Source organism: Orbicella faveolata, unplaced genomic scaffold (assembly GCF_042242905.1).
Source record: "Orbicella faveolata isolate gen_17 unplaced genomic scaffold, um_ofav_v1 contig_14, whole genome shotgun sequence".
NCBI lineage: Eukaryota > Metazoa > Cnidaria > Anthozoa > Scleractinia > Merulinidae > Orbicella > Orbicella faveolata.
In genome coordinates this window covers 5,490,001-5,504,518 of record NW_028301541.1, presented here as the reverse complement: position 1 = coordinate 5,504,518, position 14,518 = coordinate 5,490,001, and the positions used below count along the sequence as shown (strand labels likewise).

General features: G+C 41.0%; 2 protein-coding genes across 3 annotated transcripts in view; one reads left to right on the top strand and one right to left on the bottom strand.

Moving 5' to 3' along the window:
• The window catches only part of LOC110068603 (uncharacterized), a 70,964-nt gene extending 68,164 nt beyond the window's left edge, over positions 1 to 2,800 (top strand). The window contains exons 102-103 of the mRNA XM_089286327.1: positions 81 to 655; positions 2,165 to 2,800. Coding sequence (XP_089142453.1) covers positions 81 to 655; positions 2,165 to 2,347 — 758 coding nt within the window. The 3' untranslated portion in view covers positions 2,348 to 2,800. The remainder of the gene's footprint in view (positions 1 to 80; positions 656 to 2,164) is intronic.
• A 6,750-nt stretch (positions 2,801 to 9,550) lies between these two features.
• LOC110068596 (patched domain-containing protein 3-like) overlaps positions 9,551 to 14,518 on the bottom strand; it is a 34,264-nt gene continuing 29,296 nt past the window's right edge. For both annotated transcript variants that reach the window (XM_089286319.1, XM_089286318.1), the window contains exons 19-23: positions 14,204 to 14,329; positions 13,456 to 13,600; positions 12,987 to 13,108; positions 11,575 to 11,944; positions 9,551 to 10,958 (exon numbers count right to left, since the gene is read on the bottom strand). In XM_089286319.1, the coding sequence (XP_089142445.1) occupies positions 10,873 to 10,958; positions 11,575 to 11,944; positions 12,987 to 13,108; positions 13,456 to 13,600; positions 14,204 to 14,329 (849 nt within the window). In that variant the 3' untranslated portion in view covers positions 9,551 to 10,872. The remainder of the gene's footprint in view (positions 10,959 to 11,574; positions 11,945 to 12,986; positions 13,109 to 13,455; positions 13,601 to 14,203; positions 14,330 to 14,518) is intronic.

Below are 14,518 nucleotides of genomic sequence, written 5' to 3'. Positions count from 1 at the left end.
AAAAGCTGAAAACACAGTGAAAAGTCAGTTTTGCTGACCAATATATATCCTGAAAATAACTCGTGTTATGATATATGCAGGAGTGTCCCACATCCCTGTTACCGCTGACATTGCGTTCTTGATCGATGGCTCCCGCTACGTGGGCCGCCGAAACTTCCACCTTGAGAAAGCCTTCATCAAGTCAATCGCCGGCCGCTTCACGATCGGCAAGTATCAATCGCACATCGGAGTCGCCACCTACGGTAACCGACCGCACCTGCGCATGCGCTTTAACCAGTACAGTTCTTTGGGTTTGGTACTAAGGGCCTTGAATTACATCCGTTTTCCAAACCAAGTCAGCAGACGAGTCGATCTTGGATTGCAAGCCTCTCTGCGCTACTTCTTCTCAAGAAGAAACATGTACTCATTCGTCCGCAAGATTTTGGTGGTGGTTGTCAGCGGCAGGCAGACGGGACGGTCGTCTTATGTCATGAACAGGCTTCCATCTCTGTTTAGGCGTCAAGGCGTGCTCGTCTTCATTGTAGGCGTCGGTCGTGTTGACCAGAGATACCTGCGACCACTCACCTACAGGAACAAGCACGTGTATGTCGTTCGCTCGTACAGGAGCCTGGTCGCTAGATCGGGTAGCATTGCCAGGGCGATACACCAGGAGATGGTATGTAACAGAAAATCACAGACAATCATGAGAGAACCACATAACAGAAAATTGTTTGAGTCCTGTACCGCAAACACAATCAAGCAGCGAGTCTTTAAAGTCTTAGTCTTTCCACCGACGTTTTTTTTTTTTTTTTTTTTTTTTTATGCGATTTTTTTGACGAACTCAAGACAAAATAGAGGCTTTATGGACAGTCTTTTCAAAATACACTTGCAGAACTGCCTCGGCAATTACCCAATCGGACAGCTTTTTCGACGTGTTTAGATCTAATAAACACAGTGCCTACTTGGCTAGCGCTCAGGAAGGAGCGCGCAAAGTGTAGAGTTCTTTGTAAAATACAACTTATATGCTGCGCACGTTATGATTGGTCAGTAATTTTCCACTATTATCAAAATAAACCTTGTGACTACTTTAGAACTTGCATACACTCAACAAATCACCTATTTCTTTGGTTTCTTTTAAGAAATCATCATTGCAGTTAATTTCGTTGGAAAGGTTATTGTATATTGATCAATCGCTGCAACCGAAAAAATAAATAAATAAAAAGACTTTATTTAACGAGGGTAACCGAAAATGTCAGTGCCTATGAAGTAAAAAATAATTTCTGCTGATTTGAAAGGCTTTTCAAAGTAAAGAAGAATGGCGTTTTCCTTTTTGGAATATCTTTTTTCGTTTTAGAGATATTCACGTTTTTGTATTATAAGTGATGACGTCATAGGTGGTTCCACTAAAACAGTTCAACACTCAATCAAGAATATCTCTAAAAATATTAAAGCAGTGTTCTTGAAACTTGGCACCAGAAATGTATATCACAAAAGAAACAAAATAACACCCGTTGTGCCGTTGCCATGACAACAGTTATGCCCCTGGTCCTGTTTCAATTAACACGAACATTACCAGATTTTATCTTAAACAAGGATCATCTACTCCCAACAATCTAATGGGGAGAGTTAAGACAATATGGAAATCATGTGTGTTCCGAGCAAGACCCTCTGTCCCTTTTTGAAGGGTCGCAAATTGGCATATTTGGTTTTTCACAGAAAGAGACTGGAGCCTAAAATGTTGCCATGGCAACAACACAGAAGGTGTCATTCTCTTTCTTTTGTGATGCACATTTGTGGTGCCAAGTTTGAAGAACACTGCTCCAATATTCTTAGCGATATTCTTGATTCAGTGTTTTACTGCTCAAGTGGAACCACCTATGACGTCATCAATTTCCTCATTTGCATAATCCAAAAACGTAAATATCTCTAGAACGAAAAAAGATATTGCAAAAAGGGAAACGCCATTCTTCTTTACTTTGAAAAGCCTTTCAAATAAGCAGCAATTATTTTTTTACTTCATAGGCACTTCACTTCAACCAAGTCAGTCAGAATTTGATCCCAATTGAAGCTAATTGAAAAACTTGATTAGCCAAACCAACTGACTGGAATGATTTTCTTCAATAGAATCTATCCTCATTTTTCTCCTACATATTTCGTTTTCTTACATTTTTCTTTCGACTTGCAGAACATCGAACGAGAGCGTTACCGTGATCAGCTCAGGCGCCTCAACCTTGATCTTGGCCGCCAAAATAGCACTCACCTCCAAGAGGAAGGCGAACGATACAAAAATGGAACGACAAAGTCTTTATCAGGAAAATGGAACACAACTGAAGTGTTAAGCACGCCAAGCAATTTGCCGAAAAATTGAAGATATTAGAGACGATGGCGCGCTATAAAGGGGGTTAACTTTCTCACTCGTTGAGGTCACCTTGGTAACCCTTCTTCGGGTCACGCATCCGTTCACTTTGAGCATTGCATGACCCGATATTTTCTCGAGTCATCACGCAAAACTTTTTGAGAATTCTGTTGTGTAGCAATACAAATGGTAATCTGGCATTGCGTCAAAAAATTGAATCTTAGTTTCTGAGATCAAAGCCTTTTCCCAACAGCAACGTGTGGATAAAAGTATTTATTGAATTATGTACTGTAATGTAAAAAGCAACCTTGAATAGGTTTTGAATTTCCTTGTTTTGCCGAAGTGTAACACACTACTCAGAGAAGCCCTCTTTATAGCGAGCCTTCGTATGTTACAGCATTCAAAGCTGTGTAGTTGATATTTAGTTTAGTAAATGGAATAAAGTTCATTGATATTCAGTGTAAACAGGTTGTATTTGTTTCCTACTTGGGTCAGAAGGGTTCAGTTGTGGAAAAGGACGGTTTATATAACTAGCCTCCGATGCGGACGCCCTTTGGGTTCGTCACACAATCTCTTCCCTTTGAGACGAGCTCAAAGGACGGCTGTGTTCGAGGCTGTGTTATAGCACGTGATTCCTAGCCTCCTACGGCTCTTCACAATGTCCTCTGATTGATCTCTAACTAATTTTTTTGGATAACAGCATCTACAGACAGGCGGGAGAAGTAAGAAGGTTCCCGCTAGCGAGCGCAATTTCCGAACTCCTGCAGAAGAGTTTTAAAAGCTTTGTCTACCGCATAGAAAATTTAATAATTATTATCCAACCAATTTATCGGCTCGTGTTCTAATTTATCATTGCCCGTTTTATAGAGCTTCTTTTTTAACGGAAGTCTTGCGCATTTTCGCTTCAAACTCTTACAAACTTCGAGGTAAAGACGTAACCGGAAGTAACGTTGAATTTTTGCGTTTGACCGCTGAGAAGTATAAACGCAGGGAAATTTTCGCGCCAAAAATCAGTTTGCTTTAACACGCGTCTTGCGTTTCATAGTCTCGTGATCGAAGGTCGGTATGTTGTGTTCGCAAAAGTAACGTCCAAAAACTGAGAAATATGGACGGTCTTTTCCACATTTTCCCGGCAGGAGGAAGGAAGGAGAGTATTTAAGGTAAGACATTAAGAATTCTTGCCTAAAAGAGTTTTATTTTCCAACCAAAAACAATTACGATAGAAATTGTTTGTAACCAGGTATTTGACACATTTTTGACACGAGTAAACGATGTTTACGTTAAGATATTAAAATAACTGAATTTGGCTACGAAACTCCTGAATTTCGAGCAATTTCCAACTCTTTCTGCTTTGGCAAAAGTATCGTTATCATATGATATGACCTAAACAACGCTAGTGCCGACCGAAGCGCAACAAACTCGCTTCTTGTTTCGAATAATTTACAACTTTGTATCACATGGCCGCCATTTGGAAATGTGCGTTTATTGTAACACTTGTTGGGCTGTCTTCAACAGCTTTAGCATATACAATACGTTGCTAACTTTCGACTCCGTTGGAATTAAAATTTTGCGCATTTCGTCTGTTTAAATCTCCAATATGTTTTTACTTGGTTCGTCGCGTTACGAAAATTATTGTAAAAATTCATTCCAGTGCAAGGTTAATTTTAAAATCTTCACCCACATTTTCAATGTTTCCCGTAGTACGGACTATTACGGAGTAATAAGAAGACCTTGGGAAATCAGTATTATATTTAGCCGAGAGTGACATTGTTTCAGTCGCTTGTTTATAACAGAGGACAAAATATATTTTAAAAAATCACCTTTTTCAAGGTTCGCCATCTTCCAGAATCGCCGAAAATCAGAAAGGTTAGAATATTCCTTCGTCCCACACGTCAACTCATGATGTTGTTGCACAAGGTACTCATGGAATTTGACTTATCAAAACCATGCCTGCCCTATATAGACTCAGAAGTTCTTTCTCTTATTGCCTTACTGTGTAGGGGGTGTGGTGTAGACGTTGTTGGGGGAATTAGCTGACATGTAGACAAAATGTAGAAACGCGACGTATATTCTGAACGATAAACAGGAAGTTCTGACAATACTCTGTGCTCGTGAAACGCATGAAGAAGATCTCGGTTCTCTCGCTCGATCTCGACTTAGTTCCATGTGCTCTGTCACGTGACCTTGTTTGTGTCCCATGATTCCACTACAGTGGGAAAGGTGGGGAAGGGGGTCATGGACTGCACACCACTGTTCCACTGTTGGTGCTATTACAAACTGTGACAACCCATCCCATTTGTGACTTCATGTTTTATAAGACCTGTACCTGGAAGTTTCTCTAATTTTTTGCATGGCCGGGACTTTAATTTACTGATCCTTTGAGGACCATTCTCAACATTTTTGCATCTCATGCTTTTGCTTACACTTCTAATTCGTGTTGTTTTTATCAGTTATTACAAGTCTGTCTGGACGATCTCTTGGATTCTTAATGTGCCTTTTGACCAGTTAGCCAATTTTCCAAAGTATTTGGAAAATGGCTTTACAGTTAGCAGTTGCAAGGGTCATTAATAAATTATAAGTATAAAATACTTACCATTGTAACACATTCACAGCAGTCAGGTACTGGCTCATTTTCACAGTATTTACAAAAACAGCATACCTTAAATTTCTCACTGCATGAAAAGAAATAATAATATTTAGCAAACAGTACCTTATTATGGTTAATGGCATTAAAAAATGTTCCATATTTTGCAACCCTTGTTAAATTGTCATTAAAGAAAAATAATTGTTCTCAAAAAGGGATGTGGACAATGGTGCATATGTATAAACGGTTCCTCAAAAAAAAAAAATGGCCAATCTAAATTTATGTACACTTTTTAGTAGTTTCTAGCTCATATATTTGCCATGTATGCTTGCATAAATTTGATAGATTTTCACTTCTTATTTAGCTTCAGAAGAACAAATTAAACACACGGTTATTCATTTTATAATTTTGTTTTCCTCTCCCTCTTCTCCCATATCCCCTCTCTCCTTTAATTTTGTCGACAATGGCGACGCTGCCGGGCCAGACTCTCTCTGCAGGATCATTTGGGTCATTTATTTTAGCACAGGTTGTTTAATAACGGGAATATTTCAGATGCTTCGTTTTTGGTCAATTCTTGGCAATTCTATCATTATTTTTGTTGTAAAATCAGCTTTGCCGTTGATAGCTGATAAATTCTTTTAAAGCTGTGAAAAATCTCTAGCAGCTAACAAAGGGACCCGTTTGTTTGGAAAACAATCAAGAAGTAATTTGGTAACACTGCTAACTTATTTATCAAGAGTGTTATTTACAAAAGCCAGTGTCTTGGTTGTGTTATCTGCAGTTGCAGGAAAAGGTGTTTCCGTGAGATCAAGCTAACTTGACAATGGAGCGAATTCAATTTCTTCTTCTCGTACTCGTATTCATCTTTCAATCGTAAGTATTTGCTATCCTTTAAATTTTAAACAAACTCTTACTCGGGTTAGCAAGACAGTGATTTTACCTTTTTCTTTTGTTTTTTGAAAAATTTCCGTGTTGCAGCTAGGTTGAATCACTTGCGTTTTTTTCAATCCTGTGGCTTTACAAAGTTATCATCGGAACATCACCATTTGGCTTTGGAGAATCAAACTGATTTTAATTTCACTATCTATACAAAAATGGGTGATTAATTCAAGAAACTAGAGATACACGGCAAACGTTTATCGACCACGCCACAAAGGACCTCAAAATCCCCGCAGGAAGAGGCACATTACTATAAAAACAATTTTCTCAAGGAGCGCAGGAAAAGCGACTATCTAAAATCCCCTCCGTCTTCCGCTTTATCGGCTTGGAGGTGTTCTTCCAACTTTTTTAAGTACTCGCGGCAGGTGAAATATGAGCATCATCCATCTTTACACTGCTGCTACGAGAGAATACAACTATTACTCTGAATTTTTTATTTTCTTTTTATAACTCTACTTAGCTACCTAAGAGTTGACTTGTAATGTATATTTTTAAAATCTAGACGGAATTTCTGTCGCACCGGATTTACAACCCATGCATTAAGCGAGCGATCACGAACGGACGATTCCTGAGAGAGATTCACGAGCGAACGATTCACGAGCGAACGATTCCCGAGGGAGCGATCTCCGAAAGTTGCAGTGTGCTTTCAATGTCACGAAAAACGTCTCCACCTTTAAGTTGTCAAAAACCGATGTGAGAGTAGAAGTTTTACCAGTCTCTATTCTTTCTCTCAGGTACAAGTTTAGTTCCGTAAAGGCAGTTGGGGTTACAAAGGACTGTAAGTGATAATGTGCATCCACTCGCACTCCCTACTTAAATCCCCGTTAGACAATTATGATATGTGCATTGTTGGAATTTTTCCGAAACACCGAGCCCTTTCATTGGTTACTTAGAGGTCCCATGACATCAAACATTGAAGGTTTTTCCCGGTAAATGTCTAAATGAAATCTATGACGTCTGAGGGTAACACTACACTGTTACCCGCCAATGTTGCAACCTCGTTTCCAGGGTCTCTCATCCTCCCGCCCTTTCTGGGTATGCGGGAAGTTGAAAGACCCTGGGAACGGCGTTGCGAATGTTGACCGACGCCCATTGTTTTTACATTGGATCTTCCAATGTCTTGCATGCATACAATAACTTGTTACATACATCATTCCTAGAAAAATATGTTTTCTTTGCCCCCTGCTGTAATACTTTGTTGTTTCTTGATCGTTAGCGTGAGACTGAACGGTCAAAGCACAATTGCCTTCTTCTAAACTAGTTATAATGCAAGTCATCGTGACGCCACGTAATATGGGTGATGTAGCAGGTCTCGTAAGGTCTCACATGAATGGCTTGCTACCCTTTGAGAGAACAATAGAACAAACAACAGAAACAATGCCCCTAGCCCTAAAACAATAACAGCTGCTAACAATGAAGAGAATTACAAGCTTTCGAGAGCTGCTACACTTTTGAGTAATATCCCTTAAGCTTAGAAGTTTTGTCTCCCTTTGATAAATACAGTGGACTATATAGTGGCCCTTAAACTTGTGACTTGCTATATTATTTACAGTTTTTGATTTCTCCACGTAACAGGCACACAGAACAAACCCCCTGACATTGCGTTTTTACTTGACGGCTCTAGCTACGCGGGTGAACTAAGCTTTAACCGAGAGAGGACTTTTGCCGCGTCTCTTTCTCGGCGGGTTGCAAGGAAGGAAAAAAATCTGCGCATCGATGTCGCTACTTATGGCGATTGGGCGCACCTGTACTTGCTTTTGGGCTACACTGCAACTTGAAGCAAGATCTCAACTCATAAAAAAACATCCAGTTTCCAGTTCAGGCAAATAGGCGAGTTGATAGTGCGTTGGGCCCTGCCTTGCGGTACTTCTTCCCGGCCCCCAGAAGGAACAATCCTTGCATCTCCACGCGTTCTCTGGTTGTGGTTGTCACACAGACGGGACAATCATCGCATGTTATCCTCAAAAGGCTCCAAAAACTTCGTTCAGCGTTCCGTCGGCGGGGCGTGCGGGTGTATGCTGTAGTTGTAGGCAAAGTTGGCGCGGTGGTTCGTGAACATCTTCAGCGCATCCCGTACATAAACAGGCCCCTCTATGTCGTCCCATCTTTCAGAAAACTTTCCAAGAAAGTGGGTGCAATAACGCGGGCTATTCGTCGGCAGATGGTATGTTGAAATGTGTTGTGTATATCTGGTTGCAAAACATCGCTCTTTAGGTCATGTTTTCGCCGTGTCTGTTCTTGCTAATAGTTTAAAGCCAATTTTAGAATTCAGCACTGTGTTTGGAAATTACTCAAGCTGGAGAGGGACGGTGCAAAATTAAGTCGGGGGAGGGGAGGGGGGCGCTAGGTAGGCTCAATTGCCATGCAGCGCGGCTGTGATGTGGGACAAGGAGCACGGGGTCACAAAGTGATTGTAAATCGTGCCTAGGGGTTAGCTTGCATTCGTAATCCTCAGCCAAGTTGATCTTAGAAGTTAATGGTTTTGTCTTGTTTACGATATGACACGGTATAAATTAGAAACCTAAAGTTCGAACCCAGATTTTGTTCTGAGTCACATTACTGCTCCTGAGAATTCTCCATTATTTTTGCGCTGAAATCGTCTGACCTTCACGGTTGTTTGTGGAGTCGCCATTTCGAACAATTTTGCGAGCGAAATCTGGGAAAAAGACACAGTGTTGTGGCTAAGGGGACAGGAAGGGGAAGAGTTTCAAAGAAGCAGTGGGTCACTATTCTTGTACCCAGAGCCCATTGTCTAAAAGAGACAGTGGGCTCTGGGGACGAAAATGTTAGGTCACTACTATGACGATATTCATTTGTCTTACATGACGTTACGATATTTCAGTTTTCTTACATGAATTTTGTTACAAAACATATTTTAAAATATTGAAATATGAATATCAGTAGAAAATACATAAATGCTTTACCCACAAATGCTAGTAGCCCTTGAAAATTTGAATATTCTACTACTAATACCAAGAGAGAAACAGTTGTTGGTTTCGACCTCTGGGCAATTTTCTTGCTCAACTTAATATATTTGACTGTGTTTCTTGTTTTTACTTACAGCGCAAACAAACATGTACCAACCGCGCAGGTGTTTCCCAGACTACCGCAGAGAGCGCCCGCGGCGTGTTCGGCCCAGCGATGGCAAACGAAGAAGATGTAGAGTCATGCTTTGCGTTTTAGTGGAATGGTAGAGAAGTCGTAGTAAACCCACTGACCGAAAATAACCAACTCATGTAATTAAGGGTTGTATCAAGTTTTGCACATGAAATAAACGTTTACTGAGAGACAGGGAAAACAAAATCACCGGCTGACATTAAGTATTTCATGATCTTGTACAGAGCGTGGTAGAGATGGGTTAGCCCGTGACACAGCTGCCCTCGCCGAATGAAAAACTAGTGACACAGTCGAGAGATGGGGTACGGTACTGACGTCATTCACAAAACGAGCAATGTTCCTTTGTAGCAACCAGCCAAAACTCTTTAAAATTTTTTCAAACGACTGACTTATTCTCTGATTATGTAACTTCATATTGTGCGCTGTCTGTTATAACGGCAATAACGCTTCGGTAACATGTTTCCAAAGATAAGGGAGAAGTCAAAGACTTGTGGGGGAATTGAATCTACTTTGCTGTCTTACAAAAGTGAGTGATCCGCGCTTCGCCGCTCGAAGAAAAGAAAACAGTGACAAAATCAAAAAGAAGAGATTTTTATTGAATAAAACTGTGTTCTGTTGACTGTCGCAACCACCTGCGTCACTACAGAAAGAAGTCTAAGAAGAAGAAATCTATCGACCCGTTACAAGAGAGGATGAAGGGTAAGCGACTTAATCCCCCATAAAGACGTCATTCCTAAAGTAATTCCTCTCTTTAAAGGAGCTCGATCACAGTATTTTGAGTAATTTTGGCCACGCACAAAATTACCCTGAAATTGAAGGAAACCTGAAAATAGTAGTTTATAAAGATAGAAAAGTAGTTAAAAGATACTAATAGACCGTAAAGGAACAAGGATGGTTAAGAATGGAGAAGATTAATACGGATTACAAACGACAATCCTTCAAGTTGTTACCACGCGCGTTGCGTGGATGTTTTCGTGGAGGATGGAAAGAAGTGCAGACTCTCGCTTAGGCTGTCCACGCGAACAGAATACGCTTCAAAGGATTGGCTATTTCTACACGCTTCTGGGATTTCCAAATCCGGGAGTGATCTAAAAAAATTATTTTGGGAGGGATAACCTTGGAAATAAGGCCTATATGGAGTATTAACTCTTCTACTCTTTATCCTCTCTTGCCAGTTAATAAGAAAATTTCGATCGACGTTGATAGGACTAAATGTTTGTGGCCCTTAGGCGATCTTAAAGAAGCGGTTCCACTGTACATTGTCTCTTTTTTGAAACTACGATAAATAAAATTATAAAATTGAGTCATCCGTAATGATTAGAAGCCTAGAGACTTAAGTTTGATATCCGTTTATCCCCTCTTTGATTTACCCCGTAAAAAAAAAAACAGGCTCGCAAACACCCTTAAAGATATTACTCAAGGCTTCAACCAGGATTTTAGAATATGTTAAAACCATATTGTTCTGATGGAATAATTACAGGTAGCTCTTTTAGAATCGGCTTTATAGCATTTAGTGCCCGCGCTAAACGCTGAAAGCGGTTGATTCCTATAAAAACTCTACTTTTGCGATAAATTTGAGCCATTTTCAAAATGGCGGATTCTACCGTAAAAAGATCTATTACCCAGTAAGGATACCAACATACTCTAATGTGTTTTGGCAGCACATTTTACCGTCATAAAAACCTATAAAAGTATTGCCACTATAAAAGTATTCAAATAATTTGTTCGTACGGTTGGAAACTGATCTGGCTCACTAGCCCCGCGTCGGCTGTCTTACAGCTTATTGACTTGAAATATATATTTACATAGTATACCAGTGCATAGAAGTGAACTTCATTCACTTCCATTGCCATAGCCTGTTCAATCTTGAATTAACAAGAGGAAGAGGTCACACACGTTAATGCCATGCTTTATAGAGGTCTATAGTAGCACACACTCCTTCATTTTCTCTGCAGCCTGATTCCAATGTAGAAACATCCAGTTCTGAGAGAAAAGTCAAGAAGACAACAAAAATTTATACGATTGCATTTTCATATCTACCCCAATATCCCCATAAGTGAAAACAAAGCGTACTTTACGGGTTTGTGAGGGGTTCTACAGGAGTTTGTACGGATTTGAAATTCTATCAAGAGCTATCTCCGTTTAGAGCTGAGAATTTTATAATTACCGAGGAAAACATGACACCGTTTGCCATTAAGTTGCAGCGGCAGCTGCTACGGTCCCCTATACCTAACTTTTGTATATCCCCCAGTCTGTTCCAGGCGTTTGGTTAGTAGTTGGTAAGCCCGCGCGAAGAACGAATGGAACAAAAGGCCAGGGATTTCGGGCGAAAACGGCCGTAACTTCCCCCTATTCCAGATCCCTTTGTTCTTTCGCTCGCCTCGTTTCCCTTTGGCACGCCGCCATAAACAGTCTAAACAGAGAGCCTGGAACAGGCTAGCGAATCTCCACATGAAAACTACAAACGATCCAACAAACGAAACGCGCTGTATTTTTTATCTGGCCTCTGGTTCCAAAAAAAAAACTTAACCTAAACAACCATTTATCGCTTGACAGTACATTCGTGTTTCACTACGCGGTGTGCAGTCTCCAACTTTACCTGCAATTGATCGACGGAAATTCCCGTCGTGGTTATGTGTATCCCCTGTTGACGCAATGGTTTTGTCCTTGGCCACATGATCGCCACTGTTAGTGTCTAGACTTTGATCGGGTTGGCAAGGCAACACCAACTGGTCTGGGTTGAGCAAGGAAAAATCGTACGATTTTGACAGGGTGATTTTGCTGTTGTTGTTGTTGATTGGACAATCACCAATAGCGCCTGGACATTCAACAGGATTAAGGGATTGAGTAGATAACTGCAGTGGGTGTACCCGAGAGGAATTGTATGGTGTCGGTCCGATACAGGAAAGGATAACGGGAAGATAACACAAGCCATGAAATAATCCATAAAACACAACACAGAAAAACACCTGCAAATTAACAACACAAAACATATAAGCCGAACAGGTGTTATGTGGCGGTTTACACATATTTGTTCCACGCATGGTCAAATTAACAAAATGGTAAACGCCATAGCGTGCACTATTGAGTTATGGATGCACGCGGGAGGTTGCTAAGCACGAAAGAAGCGTAAGAGTCGCACGAGGCGATAGCCTCGTGCGACTCTAGCTCCTTGAGTGCTTAGCAAACCTCCCAAGTGCATCCATAACTCAATAGTGCACGCTATGGCGTTTACCATTTGTTTTATAACATAACATTTGAGACATTGGAACAACAGAAGTCCTTTTATTGAGCTACATCACAAAAATGTTCGTTTAGTCTTACATGAAGAGAGAAAACAAGCGCGCGAAAATTCATTCATGACAACCGACTGCGCACCAGTAATTCGATAAAGTTTCATCTTCAGACAACTGTGAAGACAGTTTCGCATTTCTGGCAGAAGAACGTCGGCCATTACTTTGGAAACAATGTCTGTCAAAAGATTTGCTTTGTAAACATTAGCACATACGTCAGCAGCGTACACCCATGGGCAAATAGTAGACGCTAAATTAACCAATCAGAGCGCGCGCTTTGCTTTAGTTATGTTATAATATTTAATTGCTGCGCAGCATACTAATGTGGGCATGCACGGCGGTTGTATAGAGTTGCTGGGTGTTTACAATAAGTCTCGTTTTTATGTCTCATCAGACACGAAAACGAGATTCCACGAGGGTTGCACCAGTACAAGAATGAGTAACAATATCGGTAAATGAAGAGGTTCAGGTCTGAACTGTTAGGGTAAGTGACCAAAGGCGTTGGAGGGGTGGTGCGGAGGGGGGGGGGGTGCCTTGTAAGCAATAACTGCTTATGCTAGCATGCTACACAAATCTGAATATGTTCCGGCTCTGTGAAGAGGTTTGCGCCAAGTGCAAACTACTTTATCTTTAATTCCAGTTTTGACAATTGATAATTTCACTCGTGCGCTACCATCTGAACTCCCGTACTTATAGTTTTCTCCAAATAACTACTCACCTTAAAGAAAGTCATGGAGACATAAGATTTGGAAAAGATCAGAAGTACTACAGCCAAGAACGTACTAAAGCCACCATTCCATACCGCTGGTCCAATGTCACGAAGAGTAACGCGGGCTCGTTCTGAGTGAAAAGAATGTAAGAAAAGTCAACCTGCATTCAAGTTTGGGACCCTAATAAAGAGATTACTTTTCTTTTACAAGACAAATTATTATACAACTGAGGGATTTTACTCAAAGGAATTCACTATATTACAGCCCAGACATGAGCCTCCGAGGGAAAGAGAAAGAGAGGTCGGGAGAAGTCCAGAGCAGGGTGGCAGTCCTGGAGTGTGGTGCGTGCCCTCTGGCACAAAGAGTTAAGTGAAGGTGAAGCTGAGAAAGTGTAAGGAAGGTACCAAACCCAAAGTCATTCAGCTTTTCAACCTCGTCGGAGAACTAATTTAAATCAAAACTAAGGCACGGGCTTACCCATTCGCGAGCCAGCTATCGTCATGAACATGTGTCCTACATGAGACGCGTAATCCACAGACAGACCAACCGCCAACACAAGGAACATGGTGGTCACTATATCGATTGTCAGATCCCAGAAATACATTGTTCCCATGATGTTAACCTGTTTATGCGTGACAAATGTACAGACGGTAGTTCAAGACGAAATTCCACGTGCACTGATACACGCATCATTTCCTTTGAGCATAAATCTACTAGCTTTCTATCACGAATGCCGTTCTCTTATTGGCTACGCTAAGCTCTAAGCGCGGAACAAGTTCAAAACATGTCGGATGACACCATCAGCCGAGGTGCCTCTGTTCTTACTTTCCCTGGGGGGACCACTATGTTTTCAAGAAGAGGGGGGAAAAGATTCCAGGGCTTCTATGCGTGTGATGCTGCGTCCTCGTCAACTTACTATCACGCGATATAAATCTCGAGCTCATAATCTAATAGACCTTTCCCGCATTCCAACAAACAATGGCGCCGAGTCGAGGTCAGGGTGAACAAAAATACAGCAAATGTATGAAAATGTCCACCCCAACCTCGCTCTGGTGTTATTGTTCGTACGCACTGAAGTGGAATGCGGGAAAGATCTATTGTTACATAAAACGAAACTTTTGCCACGAAGAAAGGTACACAAGAGTAATTTTCTTAACAAAGGCAATGACCAAATCAACATTAATTTATGGACTGTTTGGAACAGATGCAAAAGTATTGTACGCACCAGTGTAAGGCCGACGCAGGTAAAGACCAGAAAGCATGTCCTCAAGTTCGTTAGCACCACAGGTGTAACTAACATCACTGTTAAAAGTGCCAGGCCCATGTTACGAAATAACTCCTTTGAGATGATCTAAGAGAGAGAAATAAAACACTGTATAGATACATAACATAGGCTACTCCAGAAAGAGGCACTTGCGCGCTAGATCGAGCTTCCGCGATCGATTGGTTACTGTTATAGTAAACACAAAGACGTATTGCAGACCTACAATTCCTTTATTGTCATGCAAACTTCATATGGTGCAGCGATTTCAAATGAGTG